The following is an 11,088-nucleotide window of genomic DNA, read 5'->3' as shown; positions in this document are numbered from 1 at the left end:
CAAGATTCAAAAGTCTTATTTACTTTTTTAAACTTCATGCCAAGTCAAACTAGACAAAGGTTAGGGGGTTCATCCGAACTCCCTTGGATAGAAAATTATATTATTTATACATGGTTAAAATAATTTTTATGTATATATTGTTGATGTCGATCTCCCCTTCGACTAGTTCATTTGTCTAATTCTTTAGATTTTGAACCACCTTAATCAAAATTCTGGCTCTGCTAGTGTCTCTTACATGTAAATGAAAAACCCCTATTACCAAATCTCTCCAAAGATAATAGATGTCAAATACTATATAGGTGGAGATATCATATGAATTGAGAGCACCACTTCTTCTTCATGGAACTGATTAGAGTATTACACTTTTCTGTTGCATTTTTCTTCTTGTTCTTTTCTATTAACTGTCAATGTCATCCTTTAGACCCTCTTAATCCTGATGAAATAAACCAAATTAGAGTCATTATCCAAAAGTCTCACCTTGGTTCTCTTTCCAATGTAACATTTCATTTTGTAGACCTTGATGAACCAGAAAAGAATGATGTCCTTCATTGGCTTTCCTTGCATAAATCAAACAATGCCTCTTTTCCTTATCGTCGAGCCAGGGTAGTAGTTCGCGCTAATGGAGAGTCACATGAAATTACATTAGACTTGGCTAGTAGCTCTATCATATCACAAAAGTTGTACTCAGGTCATGGCTTTCCTTCTATTACTCTCAATGAACTTATACAATCCAGCATCCTGACTTTGAGTAGTCCTAAGTTTCAAGATTCGATATCACGAAGGGGCTTGAATATATCTGAAGTCAGCTGCATACCACTATCAGTTGGATGGTTTGGTCAGATAAAGACTAGAAGAGTTCTTAGTGTTCCATGTTTTTATCGCGGAGGGACTAGTAACTTTTGGGCAAGGCCTATTGAAGGAATAACTACACTAGTAGATGTTGAATCAATGAAGATCATTAAGTATTTGGATAGATTCAGGGCCCCCTTGCCTGAAGCAAAAGATGCTGATTTCAATTCGTCGAGCCAGGGATCAGTCACTTGCAATGAAACAGAATCCTCCAGGATAAACATCCAAGGTCATGAAGTCAGATGGGCTAATTGGAAATTTCATGTTGGATTCAATACTAGAGCAGGGATGATCATATCTACAGCTTCTATATTCGATGCTGTAAGAAATGAATATCGACGTGTGCTCTATAGAGGTCATGTCTCTGAGATATTCGTGCCTTACATGGATCCTACGTTTGAATGGTACTACAGGACATTCATGGATGTTGGTGAATTTGGTTTTGGGAGATCGGCTAGTACCCTTGTCCAGTTGTTGGACTGTCCAAACAATGCAGTGTATATGGATGGTTACATGGCTGATTCAGAAGGACAAGTAGTACAAGTTCCTCGAGCTATTTGCATTTTTGAACGATATGCTGGCGATGCTGCATGGAGGCATACAGAAATCGGAGTACCTGGAACTTTAGTAAGCCTCTAAATTGAAGATTTATTTTCTCTGCTAAATTGTGATCTCTCTATTAACATAATTAACACTACGGCTTTTGTAGAACACCAAGGGACAGAAAGAAGTTAATTTGGTGATCAGAATGGTAGCAACAGTCGGAAATTATGACTATATACTTGATTGGGAGTTCAAACAAAGTGGATCCATTAAAGTTGGAGTAAGAATTAAGCTACTAGCTAGTCAATCATTTTCACCTTAATCTTTTGTCTTACATTTTCCCTTTTTTCGTTGGCGAAGGCAAGTCTAACAGGGGTTATGGAGATGAAGGCTGTGAAATACACGAACAACAATCAAATAAATCAGGATGTTTACGGGACCCTAGTGGCAGAAAACATAATTGCAGTGAATCATGATCATTTCCTTACCTACCACATTGATCTTGATATTGATGGCAGTAAAAATTCATTCTTGAAAGCCAAACTGAAAACTACAAGAGTGAAAGACCAGAAAATGTCACCAAGGAAGAGTTATTGGAGTGTTGTTAAAGAAACTATGAAAACAGAATCTGAAGGCAGGACACAACTTGGGATTGAACCAGCTGAATTGTGGTTTGTTAATGCTGAAAAAAAGACTAAAGTTGGAAATGATGTAGGTTATAAGCTAATTCCTAGTAGAACATCTATGTCTTTGTTATCAGATGATGATTACCCTCAAATTAGAGCAGCTTATACTAAGTATCAACTGTGGGTGACTCCTTACAACAAATCAGAAAGATGGGCTGCAGGATTTTATGCTGATAGAAGTCATGGTGATGATGGCCTTACAGTCTGGAGTGGCAGGTAAAATCATCTTGTCACTCTATATTAGGCATGCCATTCATATGAAATATACATTATACATAAATAGAAATTCAAACTTAATCTGAGTTGGCAAGTAAGCACTCCAACTTTGAATATGCACATCTAGACATCTTAACTCGTTTCTACTGTATCTCTAGAACATTCCAACTTACAAATTGATCATCAGACCTCCAAATTTATGTGTGACGTCAGCATCGGGTGTCCATGAGAGGAGTATTTAGTTGTCAGTTAAGATCAAATTGAGGTGTCTAGATGTACACTCTTAAAGTTAGAAGGTTTACTTGCCCGTTGAAGCTAAATTTGAGTTTCTGTTTATGTAGTATGCCTATGAAATGACTGCACGTAACTATTCATAAAAAAATGAAAACAGTAACCTCAAAAATAAGATAGGGTGCATGCTACATAACAGGTTAAGATACTTAGATACACTGAAACTATAAAAAAACAACTTACACTATCAAGTCACCTAAAGATAACTACATGTATCATCATTAAAGTATGAGATTACTAATTTTGAAAAATACCTGCTACAACATGTTTAAGTACACTAAAAGTATAAAAATTCAATGTATATTAATTAAATTCATTTACTTCCTAGATAATACATTCCTTGAGAATCTAAGTACTAGTTTCAGATTTGATGAATGTTTTTAGTACTTTCTTGTGTTGTGATAAGCAGGAATAGATCAATTGAAAAGAAGGATATTGTGCTATGGTACACACTTGGATTTCATCATATACCTTGCCAAGAAGATTATCCTATAATGCCAACAATCTATGATGCTTTTGAGCTCCGGCCAACAAATTTCTTTGAAAGAAACCCATTGTTGGATTAGTGCGTTGCACGTGTATTCCTATGCTAATCAATAATATTCTCATCTGGGTGCGATGAGTTACGAAATTAGCATCATAAAATCTTGTTCAAATTATTCTATTGGTGTAGCATCAAGTTTTCTCAAGTTAAATTTGAAAAATATGGAACGAAGATTAATGTATTTATCATATGCTATTCAACGTTGTAACTTGTAAGTATTTGTTTCAAGTGTGAAAAGTCAATTCCACTTTTACCCCTTAACATTTAAGGTAAGGGAAACAATACCCTCCAAATGTTGAATGACAAGGGCAACAGAGAGGTATCCAGAATTTCGAGATGATGGGCTCACTATTATAAAAAGGTGAATCTAAGATATAAATTTGATTGGTTTGATATTTAGGTTATTATCACTGAAAATCGTTAAAATTTTAAAATTATAGTTCCAAAATTAAATCTTACATATATGTGCCAAAAAAGCTACCAATAACCACTTAGAGAGGTGTTACCTAATTTTAGAAAAAAAAATAAAACAAGATAGATATAAGATTTCAAATTTCTAATCTCACTTAGAGGGGTGCACCCAATTTTCATCGCATTATATGATACTTAGAGTGTGGGTTCACATGTATATATTTTAATATTTTTTTTTAAATATAATACTATTATATATGGTCTCGGGAGAGAAGCATGGGTTCACGTGAATCCGATGATTCCCTGCATACGCCCCTGAAGGGTAACAACCCCTTTATGCAATATTCTTAGGGGGGACTTTTTCTTTTTTAAAAGGAAAAAGGGCCAAAATTACCCTTCAACTATTTGAAATAGAGCACATATATCCTTAAACTATATTCTCGCTCAAAAAATACCCTTCCCTTTATACTATTGACTCAAAATACCCTTCACGTCATACTATTGACTCACTTCTACCCCTCTGTTTGACGGAATGGAATGTGGCATCCCATGTGTATTAATTTACGCCATGTAAGATTTCCACATAAGAACCCCACCCACCCTACCCCATCAATTACAAGACCCAAATCCATCCATTAAAAGACTCAAACCCATCATTGACTCTTGTAGTTATGATTTTCTTGACTCCCGTAGTTATGACTGCCACAATTAATATTTAATTTGGTAAACTATAGTTTTCATTCAGTAGACATAGCTAACAAATGGTGATTGATTTAATTTTTCAAAATGGAAATTAAGCAAATGTGCTACATGATCAAGCAAGTGTTTTTCTAGGAAGAAAATGGGTGCAGTCGGGCCTGAAGTGAGCTACAGAGTAACATAATCGTATGAGAAACGTGATCAATAGACGCTTGGAAAGTAGCTGAAGTGTTCTTCCTAAAGCCAGGCCAACAAGCAAGGGTGTCTGTCTGTCTTAAATTGTTATGTGAGTTGCTTAAAAATTGTTGCAAATTAATTGTGGTAGCCATAACTACGGGAGTCAAGGAAATCATAACTACGGGAGTCAAGGATGGGTTTGGATCTTTTAATGGGTGGGTTTGAGTCTTCTAATTGAAGGGGTGTGGTGTGGTGCTTATATGAAGATCCTATATGACGTAAATCAATACACATGAGATGCCACATTTCATTTCGTCAAACAGAGGGGTAGAAGTGAGCCAATAGTATGACGTGAAGGGTATTTTTGAGCCAGACTCTAATTTAAGGGTATATGTGCTCTATTTCGAATAGTTGAAGGATAGTTTTGGCTCTTTTTCATTTTTTAAATATAGTTTTTTTTTCTAGAACTAAAATAAGAAAATATATCTCTTATTTATTAAATATTAAACATAAAATATAAGCTGCTCATATATTTTCATAAACATAACTACTCATATTGATTTCATGTAACCAAACATTTCTTCCATAATTCAAGCTACATATTCGGTAGAAATGCAAGGTAAGGCTGCGTACAACAGACCCTTGTGGTCGGGCCCTTCCCCGGACCCTGCGCATAGCGGGAGCTTAAGTGCACCGGGCTGCCCTTTTAGTGTTGAGTGTTGACTATTGCTTCAAAGTCACTTCACTGCAGAGTACTCAATCAATTCAAGTCGTATATTCTATAGATATTGTTAATGTAAAAAACATTTTAAGCCAAATTTAAAAAAAAATAAAAAAAAGGTAAAAAAATGAAAAGCGGGTCAATTTAATGGTTAATTTTTAAAGGTTTGGCTTAAAAAGATTTCTACATAAGCCACTTCAATAGGAAATATCATTTGAATTGGTTGAGTGACTTTGTAGATGATATGATAATAATTGAGTGACTTTGTAGTTGAAATGATAATAATTGAGTGATTTTTTTTTATTACAAAACGAAATTGAGTTTAGTTAAGTGATTTTTGTGTTACAAAATAGAGTTGACTGACTTCTTTTAGATAAAAGGTGTTAGTTAAATGAGCGTTTGAGAAATTAACTCAACAATTTGACAAGTCCTTTTAGGTTCAACTTCTTGATTTAAGTCGGGATCAAATTTCAAGTGTCAACATGTGTATTCCAAACTTGAAGAAAGTTGATACCTTCTATTCTAGGAACAAGGTTCTTGGTTTGAAGTTAATCAAAATTCACACTTAAAAAACACATCAATTTAACATGAAAACCCCTCTTCCTAAAGAAGTAAAAACCACAACTTCAAATCGACTAACACTTCAAAGTTTTATGATTACAACTTACTAATCAAAGGAACTATCTCTAGTACCTAACTCGAATTGTTTCTACGTGTAAAATTCTCTCAAGAAGCCAAATCCATTCCTTGTTACAAGTCTCACAACAAACCCCTTGACTCGAACTCAAACAAAAACAATAATAAAACAACCCAACTCTAGTCCTTGGCGAACATCTTTGCTTAATCTTGTTATTGCCTTTAAACACAATTCAATCTTTATGCGTGAAAAGGGTGCCTGAAATTTTCTGGCCATTGTGCCTTTTATAGATGCAGTAATCTCACCTTCTTTCAATAGGAAAACCTTTCCTAGTTGGACACGAACTCGATAGGAAGGAAATAAACTTTTTCTAGTTGAATACTAATTCCTTATTTGCCTCTAACTCGTGCCTTTTATTCAATTACTTACCATTCACGTATTTTACCAAAAATAGATTTTGCCTAATCATTAAGTACTCTTCAAAAGTGCAATCAAAGATCAATTAATTGTTGGTTTCGGCTTTGATCAATGTCTTTTTATCATGCTGTCAAGACGATTCTAGAAGCATGTAAACATAGCAGACAGGAGCAACACAATAATATAATCATTCAAACAGATTTTATGCTATTGTACAGAATTTTAGAAGGAAAATGGTCATGCCCCTGGATAATCACAGAGATGGTGACAGAAATCAAAAATACTTACAGGACAAACAACATACATTCCAACACATTTTCAGAAAAGGAAATCAACTAGCAGACTACTTGACAAATATTGCAATTGATAAAGAAGGGTGCAACTACCAAGATTTCAGCAGTTTGAAAGTAGCAGGAAGAAAGATCATTAACAGTGATAAACTAAAATGTCCCTATTTGAGAGTAAGTCCAGCAAAGGGATAGAAGGGACAGGGAGGCTCAAAGTGTTAGGTGTTTTGTTTTTGATTGTTTGTTTATTTCTTTCCTAGTCGATTGGGCCATATAGAGAAAGAACTTTGCCCAAGGTGGTGTAAGGTGGTGTTTTATACTCATTACTTCATTAATAAAATACCAAAATTTAACCGAAAGAAAAAAGACTCAGTCTTCTATAGTACTCTCATTGGTGAAGATCACTTCATAAATTTAATGCATGTTTACTAAAGTCATCATCACTAGAAAGATACAAAAAAATTTCAAGAAAATTGAAGTATAAGAAGACTTGCAGTTTCCAGGAAAAGATATGGAAGGGAAATTTAACATTTTTTGTGGGTATTTCAACATCACTAGAAAGATACACAACGTGTTTGCTCCCTCCGTTTCAATTTGTTTGTCTTACTTTTCTTAATTTGTTGGAAAAAAAGAATGTCTCTTTCCTTTTTTGACAACTCTTTACTTCTAATTTTCCACGTGACATGTTTAAGATCATAAAATTAAATGATATTTTGATATATTCTATGTATTTTTAGTTTAAGATCACAAGATTCAAAAGTTTTTTTTTGTTTTTCTAAAATTCTGTGTCAAGTCAAAATCACATAAACAAATTAAAACAGAGGGAATAGTTTGTTTGTGCTTCATTCACTGGTTTCTTGTTTCTCATTCTTTGGTGTGGAAGTATTTGAATCCCATAATGTTCACGTTTACGGCAATTATTCATAGAAAAAAAGAACAGAAGAGGAAAAAGTTTTAAAAAAAAGACTAGACAGGTGCATGCATCTAACTCCCAATTAAAATGGTGCATAGAAATCTTCCCGTCATTTTCTTGACTTGTCTTACCACAATATATAGACTTTTTCTGGATGAAGTGATCTATTTGTACTAATTTACGTGTAATATTTTTCTTTTTAGTTCTTCTCAAAAGATTTTCACCTTTCTATAATATAAGAATTTAAATTTAAAATTTTTCTTTTACCATTACACAAATATTTAAGATTTGATTTAGAACACACGTTTTAAAAGTCTTCTTCTTTCTTAAAATTTGTGTCAAATTAAACAGTGTCACATAAATTGAGATAGATGCGTAATAATAATATTGAATTATATTGCAAGACAAATGAAAAGAATTCCACACATTCCAAATGACCTCATATTCATGGTCTTCTGCATTATAAAGTGCAAGTCTTTGAATGATGGCCTTTTGACTAAAAGACTTTTATTCTCCATTTGTATCTAAGTTTATTGGTTTTTGGTATCTCTTGTTGTGAAAACAATTATAATATCTCAAAAAGAACAAAGTATTTTCCGTAAGACAAGTGTAACAATGATTTCTTGGAAAATCCTGTTATGGTGTGTCTCAATTTATCTTACATTTATTACCTCTTTCTGTCAAGAAACTACAAATATTGTCCCTCTTGGTTCCAATATCACAGCTGGAAGTGAATCTTCATATTGGCTTTCATCCTCTGGAGATTTTGCTTTTGGTTTCTACCGTCTTAACAGTACTGGACTCTTCCTTGTTGGGATATGGTTTGATAAAATCCCTGAGAAAACTCTCGTTTGGTCAGTCAATCGCGATGATCCAGTTCGTGCTGGATCAAAGGTTAATCTAACGTTGAGTGGACGCCTTGTGTTGGCAGAATCTAATGGGAGAGAGTTTGTTTTGTACAATGGCACAAGCACAAGTCATGCTACTATGCAAGATGATGGAAATTTTGTCCTGAAAAATTCATCCTCAGGAGCCTTGTGGGAAAGCTTTGATTTCCCAACAGATACAATTCTTCCAGGTCAAGTTCTTGTTATGGGGCAGAAGCTGTTTTCCAGTGCCAATGGAACAGTAGATTACTCGACGGGGAAATATAGATTAGAGATGCAGATGGATGGGAATGTGGTGTTGTCTGCATATAGAACTACTGATTTTGGTTACTTTGATTTTCAAACTATAAACAGTAAGACTGTAAGACTGGTCTTCGAAAACACCAGTGATACTTTGTTCATTACAAATGGAAGCACAATCATATACAACATGACAGCGAACTTGCCTGATTCAGTTCGAGATTATTACCACAGAGCTATGATCACTAATAAGGGAGATTTCCAACAGCTCTTCCGTAGCAAAGTAAATGGGAGTGGTTGGGATGTTGCGTGGCAAGCTATAACGAAACCTTGTACTGTGAATAACATTTGTGGTGTATATGGCTTTTGCCAATCACCTGACAATAAGGAAATCAATTGTAGTTGCTTGCCAGGCTATTCTCCAAGGGATCAGTACACTCCATCTAAAGGATGTTATCCAAATGTGATGAGAGATTTCTGTGATACAAATTCTTCCCTCTCGGATGTCGATGTTCAAAGGATCTCTAATGTTGATTTCCCTAATAGGGATTATGCTGAACTAGGAAGGGTATTTCAAGCTACAGAGGAGATTTGCCGGCAGGAAGTGTTGAATGATTGTCTTTGTGAGGCAGCTGTGTTTAAAAATTTAACATGTTTCAAGAAGAGGATGCCTATACAGAATGCCAGAAGTGTTATTCCTGATACAAATGGCATGGTTGCATTCATTAAGATTAGCAACTCTTCGATAACTCGAAACAAAAAGCACATTATATCAAAGACTGTTTTGTTAGCAGGTGTGATAGTATGTTCAGTACTTGCTCCACTTTTTGCAGCAATTGCTATATATTATCACCCTTTTGTAAAGAAATACAGACATGCCAAAAACCCTCCAAAAAGAAAGCCAATTGAGATGAATTTAAGGGCATTTTCGTTCCAGCAGCTGCACAACGCCACCGATGGTTTCAAGACCAAATTAGGCCAAGGAGCTTCTGGTGCTGTTTATAGCGGAATTCTCAAGTTAGAAGATGAAGAAGTTGAAGTTGCTGTGAAGAAATTAGGAAATGGAATTGAACAAGGTGATGATAAAGAATTTTTGGCAGAAGTAAGGGTGATAGGCCTAACACATCACAAAAATCTGGTTCATTTGTTAGGCTTCTGCAATGAAAAAAGCAACAGGCTTGTTGTTTATGAATTAATGAAAAATGGGGCTGTGTCAAATTTGATCTTTGGGGATGGACAAAGACCAAGCTGGAAGCTAAGAAGTGACATAGTACTTGACATTGCTAGAGGCCTGTTATACTTGCATGAAGAGTGTGAGAATCAGATCATCCATTGTGACATTAAGCCACATAATGTCCTGCTCGACAAGAACTACACTGCAAAAATTGCTGATTTTGGTCTTGCAAAGCTTCTTATGAAAGAACAGACGCGAACAAACACAAATTTTAAAGGAACCATGGGTTATATGGCACCAGAATGGCTAAAAAATGTGCCCGTAACAACCAAAGTTGACATCTACAGTTTTGGTGTTTTGCTGCTTGAGATTATTTTCTGCAAAAAGCACATGGACTTGAACCCAATTGACGAAGCAAATGAAGAGATCGAGTTGATCTTAGTCGATTGGGTTCTTCATTGTGTGAGAAACGAGAAGCTGAGAGCTGTTGCTAGTCTTGATGAAGAAATTATGTTACATTTTCACAATTTTGAGAGGATGACTATGGTTGGACTATGGTGCTTGTGTCCTGAGCCGAATCTTCGACCATCTGCAGCAAAACTTGTTCAGATGTTGGAAGGAACTATAGAACTAGGTGTTCCTCCTATGGTTGATACAACTATATGAGTCATTTGCTGCATTATATTGTGATTTTTCCAACAATTAAGCGTCATTCTGTTGTATTTGTCATTAGACCTGGTTAAATTTCAATATTTCAGTGTTTTTATCATAGTTCTCTGGTGCAAGAAGTTTGTGTTTTTTTACTTGCACCCTTAATGTATGCATTATACTTTGATATGTGCTTCAGTGTATCCTTTATTCTCTCAAGTGAGCTACACTTTTCCTTCTGAAGAGTCTTCTTTAATGTCACTAATGCTTGTGTTGAAGTCCACAGTAATAAGCAATCACATTATTTTCAAGCAGAAAATGGATCATCGGCTAGTCCAATGGTGTCTCGCATTTTCCACAGATAGCAGTAATATTGGAGAAGCATTAGTACAAATTTTTATACACGAAGCATTAGTACAAATTTTTATACACGAAGCATGACGAATTATTTTGCATCTCCATGGTGTTTCCTGAAACTCTTTTTCGAGAAACTGTTGATGAACTTTCTATCTTTGGTCATGAAATCCTTTCTCTCTTTAGTTACAGTTTTTACTAGTATGAAGCATGAAAAAGTTTTCGAAGCTCCATTCATTGTGATTTTGGTAACATGTTAACATCAGCAGCTGAACTTCTTCCTCAGTTATTCAGAGAGGGGAAAATTGACCAGGTATGTATATATATCTGAAGTTGAATTGTCAACTCCGTCGATATGTATAAAGTTGTCATCAAAATCAAATTCTCAACTTTT

At 35.0% G+C, this 11,088-nt stretch overlaps 1 protein-coding gene across 1 annotated transcript; it reads left to right on the top strand.

Annotated features, from left to right (window-relative positions):
• The first annotated feature begins 339 nt into the window (after positions 1-339).
• Positions 340-10,463, top strand: LOC129883686 (G-type lectin S-receptor-like serine/threonine-protein kinase LECRK1). The gene is made up of 6 exons (XM_055958299.1): positions 340-1,476; positions 1,559-1,672; positions 1,753-2,294; positions 2,995-3,141; positions 4,742-4,749; positions 8,077-10,463. The coding sequence occupies exons 1-6, from the start codon at positions 340-342 to the stop codon at positions 10,356-10,358; spliced, it is 4,230 nt and encodes a 1,409-aa protein (XP_055814274.1). The 3' UTR covers positions 10,359-10,463.
• Positions 10,464-11,088: the final 625 nt, after the last annotated feature.

Source organism: Solanum dulcamara, chromosome 3 (genome assembly GCF_947179165.1).
Source record: "Solanum dulcamara chromosome 3, daSolDulc1.2, whole genome shotgun sequence".
NCBI classification, from domain to species: domain Eukaryota; kingdom Viridiplantae; phylum Streptophyta; class Magnoliopsida; order Solanales; family Solanaceae; genus Solanum; species Solanum dulcamara.
The sequence above is the reverse complement of the archived record's forward strand: the minus strand, read 5'-3'. Positions and strand labels throughout refer to the sequence as shown.

Bases quoted from the DNA above. Each gene is read 5' to 3' on its own strand.
- LOC129883686 (XM_055958299.1), top strand. From the start codon at position 340: ATGGAACTGATTAGAGTATTACACTTTTCTGTTGCATTTTTCTTCTTG. The intron at 1,477-1,558 runs GTAAGCCTCTAA...CGGCTTTTGTAG, and splicing joins TCGGAGTACCTGGAACTTTA to AACACCAAGGGACAGAAAGA. The intron at 2,295-2,994 runs GTAAAATCATCT...TGTGATAAGCAG, and splicing joins CTTACAGTCTGGAGTGGCAG to GAATAGATCAATTGAAAAGA.